The sequence below is a fragment of the Cavia porcellus genome, unplaced genomic scaffold (assembly GCF_034190915.1).
Source record: "Cavia porcellus strain 051 isolate PalLab524CR breed Dunkin Hartley unplaced genomic scaffold, mCavPor4.1 scaffold_6, whole genome shotgun sequence".
Taxonomy (NCBI): Eukaryota; Metazoa; Chordata; class Mammalia; order Rodentia; family Caviidae; genus Cavia; species Cavia porcellus.
The window spans coordinates 27,368,032-27,387,361 of record NW_026947489.1 but is presented as its reverse complement, the minus strand read 5'-3'; the positions used below and the strand labels follow the sequence as shown (position 1 = coordinate 27,387,361).

The 19,330-nt window shown below is 43.9% G+C and overlaps 1 protein-coding gene and 1 pseudogene across 3 annotated transcripts in view; one reads left to right on the top strand and one right to left on the bottom strand.

Moving 5' to 3' along the window:
• Window positions 1–17,129, bottom strand: part of Tgm5 (transglutaminase 5) — a 32,338-nt gene extending 15,209 nt beyond the window's left edge. Inside the window, exons 1-6 of one of the 3 annotated variants that reach the window (XM_063249560.1) lie at window positions 16,943–17,129; window positions 9,480–9,659; window positions 9,095–9,340; window positions 6,328–6,446; window positions 3,432–3,596; window positions 3,008–3,185 (exon numbers count right to left, since the gene is read on the bottom strand). In XM_063249560.1, coding sequence (XP_063105630.1) covers window positions 3,008–3,185; window positions 3,432–3,596; window positions 6,328–6,446; window positions 9,095–9,340; window positions 9,480–9,659; window positions 16,943–16,952 — 898 coding nt within the window. In that variant the 5' untranslated portion in view covers window positions 16,953–17,129. Of the gene's footprint in view, window positions 1–3,007; window positions 3,186–3,431; window positions 3,597–6,327; window positions 6,447–9,094; window positions 9,341–9,479; window positions 9,660–16,761; window positions 16,895–16,942 lie in introns of those variants that run through there. The other 2 variants (XM_063249558.1, XM_063249559.1) reach the window with 2 other exon arrangements.
• On the top strand, window positions 11,645–12,747 carry LOC100724039 (F-actin-capping protein subunit alpha-2-like; annotated as a pseudogene).
• Window positions 17,130–19,330: the final 2,201 nt, after the last annotated feature.

Genomic DNA, 19,330 nt, shown 5'->3' with positions numbered 1-19,330 from the left:
GGAGATGATGAAAGAACCTATCTTGTAAGGTCATGTACGGGATCGGCTAAGAGGACTCAAGCTGATGCTTACTGAGGCTCACCAAAGCCAGGCACTCTCCATGCATGAGTTCACTCAGTGCTTTCAATAAGTAGGTGCCAGATACCACTGCTTTCCCTATCTCACATCTGAGGAAACTGAGGCAAAGTTAAGTAGCTTGCTCAAGGTTGCTCAGTGGAAGTGCTAGTATTTAAAGGAGTGCCTTTCTTCTTTGGTTTGCTTGAGCAGTTTAGTTACCCTCAGTCAATCATGATCCAAAAATATTAAATGGAAAATTCCAGAAATAAGCAACTTATTAGTTTTAAGTTGTGCATTATTCCGAGTAGTGTGATGAAATCCCAAGCCATTCTGTGTGAGGCATGAATCACCCCTTTGTCCAATGCATGAATTATGTCTCTTTGTAAATGCCTTAGTCTGTGTTGCTTGTATTAACCACCCATTGTTCACTTAAGTGGTAATTTAGCTTATTCAAATCACCTGTCATAGTGTCACACTGCTTATATTCAAGTAATCCTTATTTTATTTAATAATGGTTCCAACGCACAAGTGTAGATATGCTGACAGTTTCATTATGGCATATTGCCACAATTGTTCTATATTATTATTATTTATACAAGGTCTCACTCTGTAGTTCAGGGTGGTCTTGAACTTGCAGCAATCCTGTTGTCTTAGTCTCCTGAGTGCTGGTACTTTATTATTTATTATTGTTGTTAATCTCTTACTATGTCTAACCTGTTATCTAAACTTTATGCTGGATATGGTGACACACACCTGTAATCCCAGCACAATGGGAGACTGAAGCAGGAGAGCCACAAGTCTAAGGCCAGGTTGGGCAATTTAGCAACTTAGCAAACGTGTCTCAAACAGTAATAAAAAGGATTTGGGATGTCATTCAGTGTGAAAGCCCTGGGTTCAGTACCTAGCACTGCCAAAATAAGCAACCAAAAACAAACAAAAACCCTGTCATAATCTTAGGTAGCTATGTATAGAATAGGTGTATAGGATTCAGTACTATCTACAGTTTGGGACTCCACTGGAGTCTTGGAAAGCATCTTCTAGATGAGAGGGCACTACAGTAACTCCAAGCAGTCTGTTGCAGCATCTACATGCTTCTCTTGTATCCCAGACTATCGAGGTTTTAGCACAGTGCCTAATACAAATGAAATCTCAAATAAACATTAGCTATCGTGGCCCTGAAATGATAATTATTTTTTAAAAACATGTTTTCTCAGATGTATTGGGTTAAGGCATTTAGCTATGGTTTTACTTTTGGTAGAGGAAAGAAGCTGGATCTTTCCTATCTTTGTATCTAAGAATACTTGGAACAGAGTACCTGGCATAGAATGAGAGCTCAGGTCTTACTGAAGACTGAACTTTCAAAACGATGTGTCTGTTTTTGTTTTTCATAGCCAACATGGTGGCCTTCTGAGGAAGACTGGCTGCTCTGCAGCTGGACTGGATCACATTTGAGCCCCTGTGGCCGGCCACTTTTGCTCCCCAGGTCACTGTAAGGCCATGATTCTCATAAACATTTTAGTTTATCTGTTCGTTGTTGCGTAATCTCCATCCGCTGACTTCACCTCTTCCATTGCCCCATTCCAGACACCACACCCAGACCTGCTTCTCTCTCCACATGCACGCCAGGTCCATTGCACAATCAATTTTCCCACACACCGAAAGTTTCCCTCTTTATTTTGCACAGATCCACTCTGCCTGTCAGTCTTACAACTGAGTGACTCTCACCTCCCACTTTACTCCAACCTCCATGACTTCTGTTATCAAAGCTGTTGAGGGCCCTCATGGCGGACCATCAACACCAGGCTCTGCAGCTCAGAGGAAGCAAAAACTAGGATTTCACCATCAGCTCACTCAGAAGTCACTCTCTGTCGGTGTGGCCCTTGGACAGAGGCCAGGTGCTGCTGTCTTGTCAGCAGCCTGGGGCTCTCCGGGATTCCTCCGGGACTGTTGTATTGCTCCAAGAGCCCAGAGACAGGCCCAGCACACGTGCACACACACTGCACCAAGCCTGTCATCAAGGCATTTTCCACGTAGAAAGCCTGAACCCTCCATAAACAGCCAGTTATGGAAACCTGCCTGGCCTCCCTGGATTCCACTAGAGTCCAGTGAGAAAAAGCCTTAATTTGTCTCTTTGTCCAACTAATATGAGTAATAGCTTACTGGTCGTGACCAACTCAGCACTTGGACATGTGTGCCCAGAGGCTCAGCACTGACCTAGCATGGGTCAGATAGAGGGTGAGGATTATGACCCAGAACGTGGCCTGAGTGAGGCTCAAGGGCTCCTTCTGTCCTCTTTAGTGTGTGCGTCACACTTGTATTTTTAGTTCTCTCAAGATTTCCTCCTTAACTTCCTTCTGAGCACTCCTCTTGCTGCATACACACCAACCTCCATTTGCCTTCTTTATTCATATGGATTTTTTAAGCTTTTCTTTTACTAATGAAGCTATTGGCTCCCTACTGGAAAAGCTGACATCCATTTTGCCCTTATTCCCTGACTCCCTGGCCTGAGTCAGACTTCAAGTCCTCCTTGACCTTACAAGAACCTTAATTTCAAGGTCATTTTACACACATATCTTCACTTTTCTGTACTCAGGTGGAACACAATTCAGCTTGTAAGCTTGATCGTTACTTGGCCTCCCATCTCATTTCTCTCTTGGACTTGGCCAGTTCCCAGCCAGTATCTTAAGAATATTCTCTTATGTTGCCTGAGCTTAGAAGAAGGGAAGGGCACTGAACCTGGAGATGTGATTTCCATCTCAGAATCACTGCTTGAAATCAGCGCAAAGTTGGGAAGCTCAAGGTCAGCAACAAGACACTGTATAGGAGAGAGCTTTCCTCCAAATATCGCTTGGTGGGAGCTGGGAGACTAGGATGCGAGCGCTTCAGAGGAGTCTTGTGTGAGCTGCTGTCTACGTTTGGTCTTTTCCCAGGGATTCTTTCTGCCTCCTACCTGTGCACATGACAGCAGCAAAGACCCAGCACTGCCCATAGCGCACTGGCTGGCAGCCTGTGGCATGCCACTTCTTTAGGATGGCCACGCTACCGGTCCACTCGGCAGGGTTGACACCATCTAGATAATTCTCACTCCAGTTTCCGTTGAGCACACCATTGTCATCGTTGCTATTGATCTAGAAAGAAACCATACAGAAGCGTGAGAAACATCCTTTCCTTCAACAGGCTGTGCTGTGTGGGCTGGCTTGGGGTGTCCAGGAATTAAGTGAAGTGATAGGCTATGCCCAGCTACCTCGGAGCTCAGCTGAGAAAACTTGTTATCCACATTTTGATGTCAGTCTTAAGCAACATGGCTTTGGTAGGGAGCCAATCTTTCAATTCCTTGCTCCCCCTTGCAAGGAGACAGGTACAGGTTCCCTCACCTGGCTTCCTCCCTCCTGGCACTTTGGGGACCTCACCATGGCACACACCACTCTGCTGATGTAGACAGGGTTTCCCCGTAAGGCGCAGTCTGTGGCAGGGTCGATTTGGAAGTTCAGGCTCTTGTCTAGCAGCTCCAGGCAGATGTCTATGATATTGTCTTCAAACTGCAAGAGGAGGCCCAGAGAGGGAGGTGCTTACCGAGCACACGGGGCAGGGGAGGGGTACATAAAGAAGCACACGCTATACCCTCTCTAGCTCTCCAACGGATGTGCCTATGGAAAACAAACCCATTTGGAAAGTAACGGTCAAACAGAAGGCCCAGCCTCCCAGGAAAGTGTGGGGTTTCCAAGCAAGCTCTAACCTTTGTGTGTGCCTTGAATGTCAAATCTGTCCCTCCACTTATTCTGAAGAGATGGTTGCTACTGTTGGTTTTTTTTTTCTTGGTGGGTCTGCCAGGCTGAAAAGTGTTTCTCCCCTTTTCCCCTCTTCTACACTCCTGGAGCACCCGAGATGTTCTTGCTTTTTCCGTACTCACTTGTGACCAGCTTATCACTGGCAATCAGGCTGAGAGGATAGTGCAAATCTGCCACAGCCCCCACAGCGGGGTGGGGCTCTGACCTAACCCACCAGTTGCACATGCGGAATGGAACATCTAGCCCAGGGTATCAGCCCTTCAGGCCTAGTGCGCGGCCACTTTCCCAGGCTTGACCCAAACCTGACCACAGCTTCACGCTGCAGGCCAAGGATCTCAGCCCCTTCTCAGACTCCCTAATCTGAAGACATCAAGGTCAGTCTTCCTTGCCGGAGGATATGCTCCATGTGGGTGTAGCTCTTTTCATAGCTCTGGACCCCAAAGAGCACAGTCCCTCACATATAACAGGTGTGGCATATATCTTTGTTGAATGAGTGTAAATGAATATATTATTCTGATGAAAACCAGAAACATGTAGAAGTAGATGTTTCTGATCCATCTTCTTCAAGGGACAGTCTGGCCAGATCATTTTTCTATTGTAAAATGTCCAAAGGCTCCACAGCCTAGAGAATCAAAGTCCCATGCTCTTTCAGAAAGCACCAAGTCCCTCCCAGAGCTGGCCCCTGGATAATTCTCAGCTCATGGCATGATTTTTGCTCCAGTAAATTATCTGTAACTCTACCAAGAGCCACACCATTTCCGGTCTTGTGCTTTCAGTTGGCTAAACCAGTTCAACATCTCCCTTGCCAAGAAGCTTCCTGACATCTCCTGCATGGCAAAGAGCTTTCCTCCTGATTTCCAAATGTTCTGCACTGTCTCTCAGTCCTTACATACCCTACTCTGAGGTCAGTGATCTGCATGTATCCACTCAGGCCCCCACTACACTGTGTGATCACGGGCTGTGTTTTATTCATTTCCATGTCTCTAGTGCTCAGCACACACAGACCAGACAACCAGCTTGCCTTAACTGAAGAAGAACGGAGGAGAACCAGGGCTTGGAAGGCAGCAACCCCCCACTTTTGTTTCACTGGGGTGAAGCCAATGGCAGGAGTTATTGAATATTGCAATGAATATAATATCTTTACATCTGAAATCACATGTTTTTAGAATATGTGTAGGAAGCAAAGCATAGAGGAACACATGTATACCCAGATGGTGACAGTACTTAGATGACCTCTATGCTCCAGGTGTGGGGGCCACCATCAAGAAATAAAAAAATAACAAATGCTGGCAAGGCTGTGAAGGAAAAGGAAACTTTCTGCACGGTTGATAGGAATGTACACTAGTACAACCCACTGTGGAAATTAGTGTGGAGGTTCTCCAAAAACTGAAATTAGAAATTCCATTGGATCCAGGTATTTCCTTCCTACATCTTTCCAGAAGAGTTAAAGACATCCTACTACAATGATGTTCGCATACCCATATTTATAGGAGCACAATTCATAATAGCTAAATCCTGGAAGCAGCCTATATTTCCATCAACAACGAATGGATAAAGAAAATGTGGTATTTACATGCAATGGAATACTACTCTGCCATAAAGGAAGAAACCTGAGTCATTTGTAGGAAAATGGATCCACATTGGGATCATTATGTTAAGTAAAATAAATCAGACACACAAGGTTAAATATTACCTGGCTTATGTTATTTGAGAAACCCAAAGTATAAAGGAAAATAAAAGGTAGGTACAGAGAAGAGGGAGAAAAGAAAAAGGGGTGAAAAAGGAATTAAAATGTGTTATGTACATGAGCCAACTCCACACAAAGAATGTAAACATTATGTACTGCAAACGTGTACTAATAGCTGGGTGTAGTGGCACATGCCTGTAATGCCAGCACTTGGGAGGCTGAGGCAGGAGGATCATCGCAAGTTCAAGACCAACCTGGGCTACAAAGTGAGCTGAAGGCCTTTCTGGACTTCATAGCAAGCTCCTGTGTCAAAAAGTACTAATAAAGAAAATGATCTGGAAAGAAAAACCCCAATTGTGTACTTCTTTTATAATGAGATGACTCATTAACAAAATAAATATACTAATAAACTGAATTGAGAATGAAGAGGCAATAGTCATGAGGCAGGAGATGCCCTGCCCTTCCTTAGCCCTGGTCTGGTAGAGATGTTGCAGGGAGAGGTCCCATCAGTGTCAGGCTCGATGCTTGGCTGCACGGCTAGGCTTGTGAAGATAACAAGCACAGGTGCCAGGCGGCATCACTGCTGTGGGACAACTCCTTTCCATCCTCAGGAGAGCTGCTCTTTTCCCTTAGACCCTGGCCCACGTTTCCCTCCTGCCTTAATACGGCTGCTTCTCTAGCTGCTCAGGTGGCATCACACACCTTCCTTGTGCTGTTAGTTAGTGCCAGTTGTTAGCTCAGCCTGGTCTCCCTGCTCTTCCCAGCAGCCCAGAGTCCAGACGGGCTGAGACTCACCTGTCCATAGTTCCATGGACATGGGCGAATCCAGTTCTTGTTCCCCTGGTAGATGAAGCCATAATCATTCACAACGTATTCTTGCCTCTGGGGTTCACTGTCCAAGTAGACGGCATCCCCTCAAGACCAAGGAGAATAAAGCAGAGGAGTCATCTTGCCCTTCCTGTCCCATGTTTGTCCCCATGGTCCAATGGAAACTAAAGCAGGTACCAAGAAGGGCTGAGGTGAGGGGACTTTTGGGAGCTCATACCTCCAACACCAGCAGCAGGCGTAACGTGAGAATGAGGAGGAATGATGTGATTTACCTTTCATGAAGTGTTTTGGTTTACATGCTCATTCTACTTAAAGACTGAGAAAACAGACTCAAAAGTGAGTAAATAACTTGCCCAAATCACACCTAAGGACAGAGTTGGAATCTGAACACAGAGCTAACGCAATGGCGGCTTCTGTGCCTTCTGCTTTGTTCAGCTAACCTGGTCTGAAAAGAACAAACTGGAGCAGGAGGGTTGGCATTGTCCTCGTCATTTGTGTTGTAGGAATTTAAGGGAAGAGACTTGCTGAGGTTATGTTAGATACGAGCTGCCCAATGGAGTGCCTCTCATAATACTGGAAAGTGGAAACAATCGAGCCGCTGCTCTTGGGCTCTAGCCAAACAGCCCCCACGAATCTTCTCTGTAGAATTTACATAGTATTAACATAAGGTGGCAAATATGGGCATGGAACTCAGTATGTTCCAAATTGACCTTTGTTTAAAAAAAACTGCATGCATATGCTCACAGGCTTTTGAAACTTCTTGCAAAATACATTAACAGTAATTTTTTTTTTTTTTTTTGCCTATTGGTTTCTCCAGAATTTCTGCAACGAATATGTATTACTTTCATGATATGAAAAATTATCTATTTAAGGTTAAGAACAAGCAAACCAAAGGCCACGATGGGCAGGGTGCTTTATGCAGGGCCTAGAATTACCTGAATGCCCGGCCTGGGACTGAGGTGAGGGGCCTGCTGCTGTCCTTGGAGGCAGCTTAGTTGCAGCAGGGACCTGGTGCTAAGATGGGAGGACTCCTGCCCTGGTGTGTTTTTTCGATGGTTTGGGCCAGTGGTGAGAAGTTGCAGGTTCTGGCTGAGGCCACATACCTCCCTGAGCTACAGGCTGGGACCTCGTAGCAGTTCCCCAGCACTGTGACATGGCAGCGGCTGGATCCTGGCTGCAGCCATCCCCATTCCTCATCCCAGTCTTCTGGGGAGTTGGCTGTGGCACAAGCTTGGAAGAGAAGTCTGTGTCCTTCCCACAGCTCATGGAGGCCCTCATTGAAAGTCTGAAGCCACAGACATGTGTTTTGTGTGTGTGTGTGTGTGTGTCTGTCTGTGTGCATGTGCAGGTGTGTGTGTGTGAGTGCTAGAGAAACAGACCCAGGAGGATACACACAGACACACACAGAAAACAGACAGCTGGCCCTCCTGGGTCCAGGATAGGCCTCTTCCCTTGGCAGGTGAGTGGCCATCCTGACCATTCCAGAAACGGAGGTAGAGGATAGTGCAGTGTCAGAACCCTGCTGGGGTCCTGGGTCCCAAAATGACCCAGCAGACACCCTTAGGATAAGGTCAGGAGAGACCCCAGAGGGAGAGGAAGGTTGGGAAGGGGCTCATCCTCGTAGTAGACAGAAGCAAGACTTGATGAGTCTGACCTCTGCCTAAGGCGCACCAAGCCCACCTGCTCTCAGAGATCTTCTTGCCCTCCTTCCCACTCCCTCCTCCTGACTGTGCTTCCTCTGTGTCCTCAGATCCATCCACTATCTACCCCTGAGCTCAGGGGTTAAGGGTTAGAGGATGGGGTGCAGGGATGCTCCCTGTAGCTTTGTTCATACAAGAGAATAACTCCAAACAGCTAGAGTACTCAGGAATAGGGGCCTACTTATAAATATTTGGTGTATCCAAGCACTGGGATGATTGAAAATATAGGGAAAATGTTCTGAAGGAAAGCACGCTTACAGCTGAATACTTTAAATGAAAATACACATTGAAGTAGTATGTATTTTTAAAACCCCACTCACAGCATCTATTGTAGACACACAGAGGCCTGTTTGATTAAATAAGGCTATGCACAAGTGTTTACAGGGTTTCTGCAGGAGAACAGAGCTTGAAGATTGAGAGGTTTTACTTTTTACCTTATGCTTTTTTTCTTTTCTTCCTTCTGTTCTTTCCTGCTTTTATTTCTTCCTGTCTTACATTTTACTTCATTCTTCAAAAATTTAATGTAGTTTATTTATCATTAAAAAAAAAAAAAACTGAGCCAGGAATGGTGCTGCACACCTGTAATCCCAAGCATTCTGGAGGCTGAGTCAGGAGTTTTGCAAGTTCTTGCCCTGCCTGGGCAATTTAGCAAGTTACAGAGACCCTGTCTCAAAAAATGAAAAAGGGCTAATGATGTAGCTCAATGTGAGGACCATGGGTTCAATACCCATCATTGCAAACAACAACCATAGCTTTAAAATAAATAAATGAAAAATCAAGTAGAGTTAATTTTTTCGATGAAGAGTGCTGTTAACAGTGGTCAAACTTATAATAGTGTTCTATTTAAGGAAAAAATATTGGTCTCCTAATTTAAAAATTCTAATAAATAAATAAATAAATAGCAAAGTGTCCCTGCCCTGGTTGCTAGTAGTTGGAGTGGATGCTGTATTTAAGGGACAGGGAGCAGGATCTGAAAACTCTCAAGCCCAGCTGCCTGTGTGCCACAGATGATAGAGCCCCAGGACCCCGCTCACCTGGACACCAGGGATTGAAGAGTAGGATGAACTCCCCAAGCTGGTAGGCGGAGACAGTTCCCTGGAAGGAATTGATGTGAACTTTCAGCACATACCGACCCACAGCTGCCATGGGTGGGGCACACAGGCTCACTTCCAGGGAGGTGTCCCCCTGCATCTCCGGCAAGGCGATCCAGGAGCGGGGCCCACCATGTTTCCCCAAGCTGAACACTGCCCGAGTCCCTTTGGCCAGGTCTGGCAGGGGTCCTGGGAGGAAAGTAGAGCTGAGACCCGCTATGGTGACCTCCCAGCCCGACCCTCTAAGATCTACTTCAGCCCACGCGTAAGCACACACCCTCACACCCACACACCCGCTCTTTGCGAACCAACTGAGAAAGGGTCTCACCAGTCTCAACCACAAAGATGATGTTGTCTACGACTGGCAGAAAGCCACGGTTTCTGAAGTACAGGGTAATGTTGAAGGCTTGGCCCCTGCGAACGAGGAGGTGGTCCACACTGATGTCCTCGGTGTGGTGGTACACATTGTTCCAGGAGCTCCGGAGGTCTGAAAGGGCCACCTCTAGCCCTGTGAGGAGACAGGCAAAACAGCAGAGTTGTAGAGCGTGGTCCAGACCTGTTCATCACTTAGTAATTGCAAACTTGAGTTTCCTTGTTGATGAAATAGAGGCTAAAATACTATTCTGACAAGATCAGAATGAGGGCTGCATGACACACCCTGAAGGTAGATTTGTCCTTCCTTGCTTCCTTCCTTCCTTCCTTCCTTCCTTCCTTCCTTCCTTCCTTCCTCTCTCATTCCCTCCTCCCTCCCCCACTTCTTCCCTACTTCTCTGACCCTGTACCCTTTTCTTCCTTGTGCCCTCCTGGAGGTGACTGGTCTTCAGCCTTTGCCTGACTTCTTATCTAGGCCTGCCCAAGCTTGGTTCTTCTACATTGACTTTCTCGGCCTGAAGTTAACAGTCTTACCTGCCCATGGACCAGCCTCAAAGCCTGGGAGCAGGTCACTGGGTTAGCAAACCCTGGGTCAGTGGTCACTGGATTAGCTGCGCTATATTTAGCAATTTTCAAACTTTCTGATGACCACCCATCCATCCCATGTGCCCAGAATCCTGGAAACTTAGATGCTGAGGAAAGTCAAGGAAGATTCCACCCAGATGTCGGAGCTTCTGCTAATACACAGGCTGATCTCCTGTTCTCCAAGCGTGCCCCTCTCAGAAGGGATCTGTGTCCACCTTCTTGTTTGATCATAGTTTTGTCACTGTCCTCAGTAATTTAGGGATGGACACAGCTTCAAGTTACAATCTCCTCTGTCTGTAATCCATTGTGTGCCACCAAGTCCCTTCACTTTTTCTATTAAAATGTCTCTCATATCCATCCCTCCCTTTCCACATGCACACAATTCCATTTACCTAATTCCTAGTGACTGTACTACTTCTGACAGGGCTATCTTCTGTGCCACCTCCTACCACTACCCCTTGACACATTACCAGTTACAACAATTTGATCCTGCCATTCTTTTGCTTTAAAAGTTCTAAGCTACCATAGTCAATCATATAAAATTCCTTTACTGACACTTGGTACCCTCCATGGCGGACTTTATGTTTACATTATTACTTCCCACAGCTCTCCAGCCAACCTGTCTCAAAAAAACGATCCACTTGCCAGTCTGTGCACTTTGTTCCTGCCATAGGCCCCACTCAGAATTCCACTTTACTATTTTACCAAATTCTACCTGTCATCCGAGATCTGCATCCCTCATAAAGCCTGCCCTAAATGGCCCATGCTTTTTGCTATTCCCCACGCTTCTATAATTTAGCCATGTCACTCTAACTCTGAACTGTTTAACACATACAGTTAATTTACATGTCATGGTAATTTGTTCACTTATGACAATGCATTTTTACTAAGAACCTACTAGTTTCAGGCTCAGCATTTGTTGTTCAAATATTTTTCTCAACTATTTTGTATCTGTTTTCAACCACTAGATGTAAGTCAGCAAGGACAAAGACCTCTCTGCCTTTTTTTAAAAAACTATTTTAAGATTTAAAAAAATGAATCAAGAGACCCAACAAAATCCAATACTCAACATACTAAGAATAGAAAGCATTTTCTCAACCTGGTAAAATGATATCAACAAAAACCTGCAGCTGACCATATTTAATAGTGAAAGGCTGATTCTTTCCTTCCAAGGTGCAGAACAGGGCAAGGGCATGTGCTCACTTTGCTTGTTGTGGCTTCTATCTGGATCATGCCCCATGCGGTCAGGGGTGAGAGTTTTGGGAAGTGACTGGGTCTACTGTGTGTGATGCTGGGATTGATCCAGGGTATGAAGTTAGGGCAGGTGGCCTGCATAGAATATAAGGGACAGAAAGAGGGCTACTGTTGCCACCAGTTGCCTGCTGCCGCTTCTTTACTTCTTCACTATTTGTGGGTCTCTGCCCACTATGGGCTGTTTCTCCTCTGCGATGGCCCTCTGCCCTGTCATCCCGCCTTGGAGTCAGTCAACTATGAACGGAAACCTCTACAAATTGTGAGCTACAGGTCAGAAGGAAGATGGCGGATCTGGAGGTGCAGTTGTGTGATGAAGAGAAGCAGCGACAGCAGCAAAATTCATCATTCATGTCCCTCCTGGAGAGTTTAATGAGGTTTTTTAATGATGTTCGGTTATTGCTTAATAATGATAATGTCCTCAGGAAAGGAGCAGCCCATGCATTTGCACAGTATAGCTTGGATCAGTTTACTCCAGTAAAAATTGAAGGTTTTGAAGATCAGGTATTGATTACAGAACATGGTGATTTGGGAAATGGAAAGTTTTTGGATCCAAAAAACAGAATTTGTTTCAAATTTGATTGCTTAAGAAAGGAAGCAATTGATCCAAGACCTACAAAGCAGAAAATGCAATTGAATCATGGAGAGCTTCTGTAGGAACTGCGCTGTGAGCATACGTAAAAGAACATTACCCGAATGAAGTTTGTATTGTGTATGGTAAAAAAATAGATGGACAGCAAACCATTATTGCATGCATAGAAAGCCATCAATTCCAAGCAAAAATTTTTTTGAATGATTGTTGGAGGTCAGAGTAGAAGTTTACAATCACACCTTCAACCTCTCAGGTGGTTGGCATCTTGAAAACTCAGGTTCATTATTATGAAGATGGTAATGTTCAGCTAGTGAGTCATAAAGATCTACAAGATTCCCTAACAGTGTCTAATGAAGTGCAAACAGCAAAAGAATTTATAAAGATTGTAGAAGCTTCAGAAAATGAATACCAGACTGCCATCAGTGAGAATTATCAGACAATGTCGGACACTACTTTCAAAGCCTTACATTGACAGTTGCCATTACACGTACTAAGATTGATTGGAACAAGATCCTTAGCTTGTAGCTAATTGGCAAAGAAATGCAGAATGCATAAGACGAACTTTGCATGTCCGGTTCATTTTAGTAATCTTTGCATTTAAAAAAATCATTGCAAAAGTGTTCAGAACTGTTAAGCTGCCCAAGTGGGCTATTGCCATGTAAAATCAGTGTAATTAATTAGTTTGGTTAGAGCACAAAGTTTAGCTAATCAACCATTCTTTTCTTTTGTTTGAAGAGAATTGAAAAAAATGAGTTTAAGCTAAATGTCTTTTACTTTCTGTACTTCCTTTGTTACAATGAAGAGTTGATTCCTCTAGTTTATGATTAAATTTTTTAAAGTATTACAAAATATTTTACTTAGTATAACCCTAAAATTGTTGTCTTTGGCTTATGAAATGGGTAACTTTTGATAGTACCCCAATTCTTTTTAATAGACATTCTAATTTAAGGTGGTTGATGGACTACGCCATTCATGCTGCTAAAGAAATTGTCTACCCCTCCACCACTTCTTCCACTTATATAAGATTGAGATTACAGGGAAAGCAATTTTCTATATCAATTGTGGGTCAGTCTTTCAGTAAGGTTATTTAGCTAGCTTAGTGTTGAACTAAACTTTTTTTAAAGCAAGGTCTATTGCTGTTTTGAGATTCCGAAATTAAAAATGAAAACACATCATAAATGCATTTAATGTTTTTTTTCTTGTGACAATTATGCAAGTTAGGTTGAATTCCATATGTTCTTGAGTTATTTTTATCATAAAGCCACAAATATAGTATAACAAGGCAAATTGTAATATATATAATCCTGAAATCATGACCATGTCTAAGTTTATTTTTTTGCTTGAATTGAAATGTACTGAAAATCAGTGTGACATTAAAGGACAAACTTTCCTAAAAAAAAAACTTTCCTTCCTTTAACTTTGGGTTTAGGGTATTTTGTCTCAGTAATGAGAAAAGTAACTAAGATACCTCTCTCCTCACTATTAAAATGGAGCTGCCAGCCAGGCTATTAGACAAGGAAGAGATCAGACATACAGGTAGGGAAGATGAGGCAAAACTGTCCCTATTTACACATGATATGACCTTTTTTTTTTTCAGAGAAAACACTGGAAAATTAGAATATTATGTTTTCATTTTTAACTTTTAATATGTTTGCAACAAATAATAATTCTAATCATCTTGGTGAGTTAGTACACATGCAGATCACATCTTTATTGTTTTACTCCTCTTCTGCGTTCTCCCCTTGCTCCTCCTTCCCAGAGCCCCTCGATACACAGACATAATCTTACATATAGAAAATCCTAAAGAATTTCCCACCTCCAACTTAGAATTAATAAATACATAAATTTAGCAAAGTGCCAGGATACATCAACATACACAAGTCAATTATTTTACACAGTATTTCTATACTTTTGATGAATAACCTGAGCACAAATTTTAAAAAAGCAATTATTATATAATTGCATTAAAGGAATGCAATACTTAAGTAAAAAATTTACCAAAACAACTGCAAAACTTTTACCACAAAATGAACCTCAAAAAAGAAATTAAAGAATATGTAAATAAATGGAAAAAAATCCCATGTTCACATATGGGAAGATATTTAAAGATGCAACAAAACACCTGCCAAAATTCCAACGGCCATTCTACAGAAATTGGCAACTGAATCCTAACATTCATGAGAAAACACAGGAATCCATAATAACCAAAGCTATCTCAAAAAAGAAAATAGAGAGCTCATACTTCTCTGTTTTAAAAGTTGCTACAAAGCTACTATCCTCAAGGCAATGTGGTAGTGGTGTTTGTATAGACTTAGAGTGGAGTAGAACTGAGAGGCTAAAGTAAACCCATATTTAGTTAGTTAATCCTTTACAAAGGTTCCAAGACAGTTCAATACGAAAATCATATTAGTTTTTAAAAAATCATGCTGGAACAAGAGGCTGCACATATGCAAAAGAATGAAACTGAGTGCCTACCTCATATGAGACACAAAATTAACTCAAAATTGAACTTCCTCAAAATTAGTAACATTTTCTTTCATAAACACTATAAAGTGAAAAGATAACCTACAGAGTATGAGAAAACATTTGTAAATCATGTTTGTAACAAGGGGCTTCTATCTATCATCTATCTATCATCAATCAATCTATCTATCTATCATCTATCACACAACTCTACAATAGAAAGACAACCAAGATATAAAATGGACAACTTATATGAGTGGATGTTTCTTCAAAGAAGACATGTAAATAGTCAATAAACACATGCTTAATATCATTAGTATGTAAATGAGGTACTACTTCACATCCATTAGGATAGCTATAATGAGAAAGACAGATAACAAGTGTTGGTGAGGAAGGAACCATTACAGGTGGGCTTGTGAAGTGGTATGGTACTTTGATGAACACTGGCAGCTCCTCAAAGTGTTAAATGTGACACAATCTTGCCAAGAGAGTGAAAATGTATGTTCCCCCAAAGCCTATATGAAAATATTGATAGAAGTCTTATTTATAATATTCCTGAAGTGCAAACAACATAGCTGCCCATCAACTGATGAACAGATTGACAAAATATGGTGTATCCATGTGGGGTTTTTTGTTTGTTTTTGGGGGTTACCAGGAATTGCCCTCATGACCTCACGCTTGCCAGGCAGGCATTTGAGCTGCTGAACTACATCCCATGGTGTATCCATGCAACATAATATTATCTAAAAGCTGAACCTGCTATACCATGGGAGAACCTTGAAAACATTATTCTTAGAAAAAAGAAGTCAGACACGAATGCCATGTATATAATCAGTATATAATCAGTTTATATGAAATGTCTAGAATCCACAGAGACAGGAAGTAGATGGGGGTTTGCCAGGGGCTGAAGAAAGATGGGATGGGATATAACTGCTAATGGCTATCAGGTTTCTTTTAGAAGTGATGAAAATATTCTGGAACTAAGTGATGGCGGTGCTTTCCCCCTGTGCTTGAAGAGAACATCCCAGTCCTGCCAGTTGGAAGGCAGTTAGCTTTTTCCTGGTAGTGGAAAAAGCAGCTCACCCCTTTTGGAGCCGGGCTGGCTAGACAGGGAGCACTAACTGGCTCTGGCTCAGGTTGAACATGTGACTCAGGCTACTCAGCAGGTGGGGCAGTATCCGCCTCAGGGTGAGCCCTGCAGCCTGGTCTCATCCTCTGCGTACATAAGGAACAGTCAGTCTCTGCCTGCAACACAGGAGTTGCTCTCCAGCCCAAACAGCAAACATTCAGCAGGAGTTTTGTTTTCTACTGGGCAGTATATGTTCTCCTTGGGGAAAGGGGAGAATGAGGAGACAGGATCAGGGAATTAATGAGGAGATGATGGCAGGAGAAACTACGAAAGTAAGTGATCTCAATATCTGTCCTAGAGAGACACTCCCTGCTGTGTACAAGAGGCATGCTTAAGGGTGTTCACTGTGACACAAACAACGCAGTGCTCATCTGCATGGGGCTGGATCAATACAGTTCTACACATATGACACAATACTATGCAAAGTGGAAAATACTGACAGACTAATAGGAACTGATCAGCATCAACAAAGCTCTGAGACATACTTTTGAGTTAAAAACAAAATCAAGTTGTAGGATAATACTTGCAGTATAATAAATCATGAATATCTTTAAAAAGCTACACATGTCAATCCTATGTAGGACACTGAGGATAGACGATAGATAGATAGATAGATAGATAGATAGATAGATAGACAGGTGATAGATAACAGATGATGATAGATAAATAAATGATAGAGGATAGATACATGGATGTGTTACTGGTAACAGTGGTTACTCTGGCAATGAGATTGGGTTGAAAATCAAGTCAGGTTATATCAGTAATTATTGTTTTACTTTTTACTCCAACTATGTACTGATATATTTACTCTGTAATTAAAAGTTATACAAATTTTAAAATAAAAACTTGAACACAAAAAATAGTAACTGCAAGCCAGGCTGTGACATTTGTAGAGCAAGTTAAAACCCATCTTTATAAAAGATTTCAATCAACCATTAAATCTTCATAGCAGTTCTTTCTAGAGCAAGGGGGATGATGGTGGGAAGATTAATGAAGATGAGGAAGAGGCCCTCTGAGAGGAGGAAAGAAAAAACATCCATAGAACTTCAGAGCTGGGAGACAACTTCAAGCCTCTAGTCTAGTCCCTTCCATTTTTCAGGCATGGAAGGTAGAAACTAGCAGAATGACTTGCCCGGTGTCAAGAAGTCAGATAGTGTACACTGAGCCCCGATCCCAGACCCTGCCCCTCACCCTAGCTGTGGAAGCGGCCATGTTTACCTGTCAGCCATCCCCTTGTTCCTGGGCCACCAATGATTTCTGAGGATGCTGGGGTCTCTACTCTTCCTTGTCCAGCTCTGTTTTTCCTCCCTCTTTTTCCTTCTGATTCCACCCCCATCCCAACTCTCAGGACTTTCTCTGTGAAGCCCTGAATACCAGTGGCCCCACGGGCTTTCCCTACCTTGGGCCATCGTGGCTGCTCCAGGCTCTGGGGCTGCTCCCCACAGAACAGCTGGGTGGACTGGAGCTTCAGGAAATGGACTGCAGAGTGTCTGCTTCCTTTTCCATCCCAAGACTCTGGACACACCAAAGGCGGAGCCTGGCCCTGCACTGCCGCTTGTTTACTGGGCAGATCACAACTGGTTTTCTCACTTGCCCTCTGGTTTTTCTTGGCGGGTTGCTCAGCAGACAGGAGGTGAGGAGGCTGAGGAACCATCAGAACTTCATGCCACGTGATCTTTGACAGCGCTCAGGCAAGGGGGAGGTGGGGCAGCAGGAGGGAGAGGTGAGCTGAGCTGATGGCGACCTCAGGCTACAGAGGGGGCTGTACCTCTACAGAAAGGAGCACCAGGGTCCCAGAACTACAGCTCACACCAAGACAGCCTCCTTGAGCCCTCTCTTTTATCCCGAAGAGTCACTTTTTAGACATAAAATACAGGCCAAACCACCTTGATCATCCATGATATATTTCACTGTATTTATTTTGGTAGAGGTGTTGTTTTGGGGGAGATCTTCCAGGTCCAAGGTGAATCTCAAATAAAGACAGCACAGGAAGATGCACCAGGGGGATTCTCAGAGGAGTTCTGGAAATAGGTAAGCCGATAGAATGTCAGGATTAAGGACTTCGGTCCTAATGAGAACATAAGAGTCCTGAAAGTGAACACACGGGGAGAAAATCACAGACAGAGCAGAGTGGGAGGCCAGGCTGGGACACACCTGCCCTGCCTCTCCCGCAGTGGGGCGCCTCTGCCTACACCATTGTTCTCTGGATCTTTCTGCCTCAGGAGCCTGCTCACTAACATTGTCCTTTCTCCTGTATTCCCAACTCTTTCGGTTCCTACTCAGCTCCTTTCTCTCTCTGTGTCTCTGTCTCTCTCTCTTCTTCCTTTCTTTTTAGTACTGGAAATTGAACCCAGGGCCTTTTCACTGGGCTACATTCCCTGCCCATTTTTATTTTTTATTTTGAGATAAGATCTCACTAAGTTGGGAAGTTTCGCAGGCTGGGCTAAACGTGCAGTTCTGCCTCAGCCTCTGAGTGCTCTGGGATTACAGGTGTGCACCAACGTGCCCAGCTCCAGTCAGCTGATGGTGTTCATGTGCACAGACACAGTTCACTGTTTTAACACTCCTGCGCCTGCTGCTGATCAGCTGATGGTTCTTTCACTCAGTTCAGACACAAATCACAAATCAGCAAAGTGCAGTTAATGCCAGATTCTGTCAGTAAAACCTACCAGTCGCTGCTCTGTTGGGTGCTGGTGTCTGGAGCTCCTCAGAACTAACAGCCCCTAGCATTTATAGCTCTTTCTTTTAAAGCAACCACTCTACATACGGAGCCCCTCTGATCCAGACCTCCTCAAAGTCCTGAAGAGAATATGTTTGTAATCCCAGGGAAAATTATTGGAATTCTAGTAGGTAAATTCCCATCTACCACTTCCAGTGCAACAAGCAGCAAAAATAAAGTGACAAAGACACACTTGTTGTGGGAGCCAAGGAATCCTAAGTCCTGTTGGAACAACGGCTTACCAAAACGAAGGCCATGACCCAGGGCAGCACTGGGTTTTATTAATTTGTGAAGCGGGGAGTGGCTCAGGATTGAGTGACAGTAGTGGGAAATATGAGTAATGTGAGGTGGGCTGGGTAGGAGGATGATAGCATCTCTGCAATACGCAGAGAGAGGCTTGCAGAAAGAGCACCGAATTCAGCCTGGGTGACCTTAGGTAGCCTCTAAGTTTGGAGGAATCTGTGTAACACAGTTTGAGGAAGCATCTTGTGTTTTTGGTTAGTTACCTCAGCTTTTTCTGAGCCTTCCTGCCCTGGGGTGTCACTGTCCCTTTCTGGAGTCTCAGACCCAGTGGACAGTGTGTGTATCTTAGCCTGGCTCACACTGAGTGATAGGGAGCTATAGGCGGCCATCACTGACATATCCCATTGCTTCAAAGGCTAACATCAGTGCCTCGGCTAGACCCCTTTGCATTGCTTAAAGCCAGTGGAGGGGGCAGGGTAATTTCCTAGCCAGTTCTGCACGTATCAATGCATGGAAGTAGGGCAAGAGTGGGCCAGAATGGAGAGAGATGGCCTTATCTCAGGGAACGCCATCTCACATGTATACACTACTCAGGGTACATTTACGAGACCTAAACTTACACAACCCAAGAAATAATGAGCGCCCAAGAGAAGCTTTGTTTGACCCACAAAGAGGGGTCAGCATTCCAGAGGGTGGCCTCCAACAAGTGTGAGGGAATGTTGCTTATACTGCCACAGCAGGCCTGTACTTGGTACAGATTGTAGCCAGCTGATTGGCCCAAACTGGTCTACACTGAAGCTTCTGATCCAAGCTTAGTGACTGGTA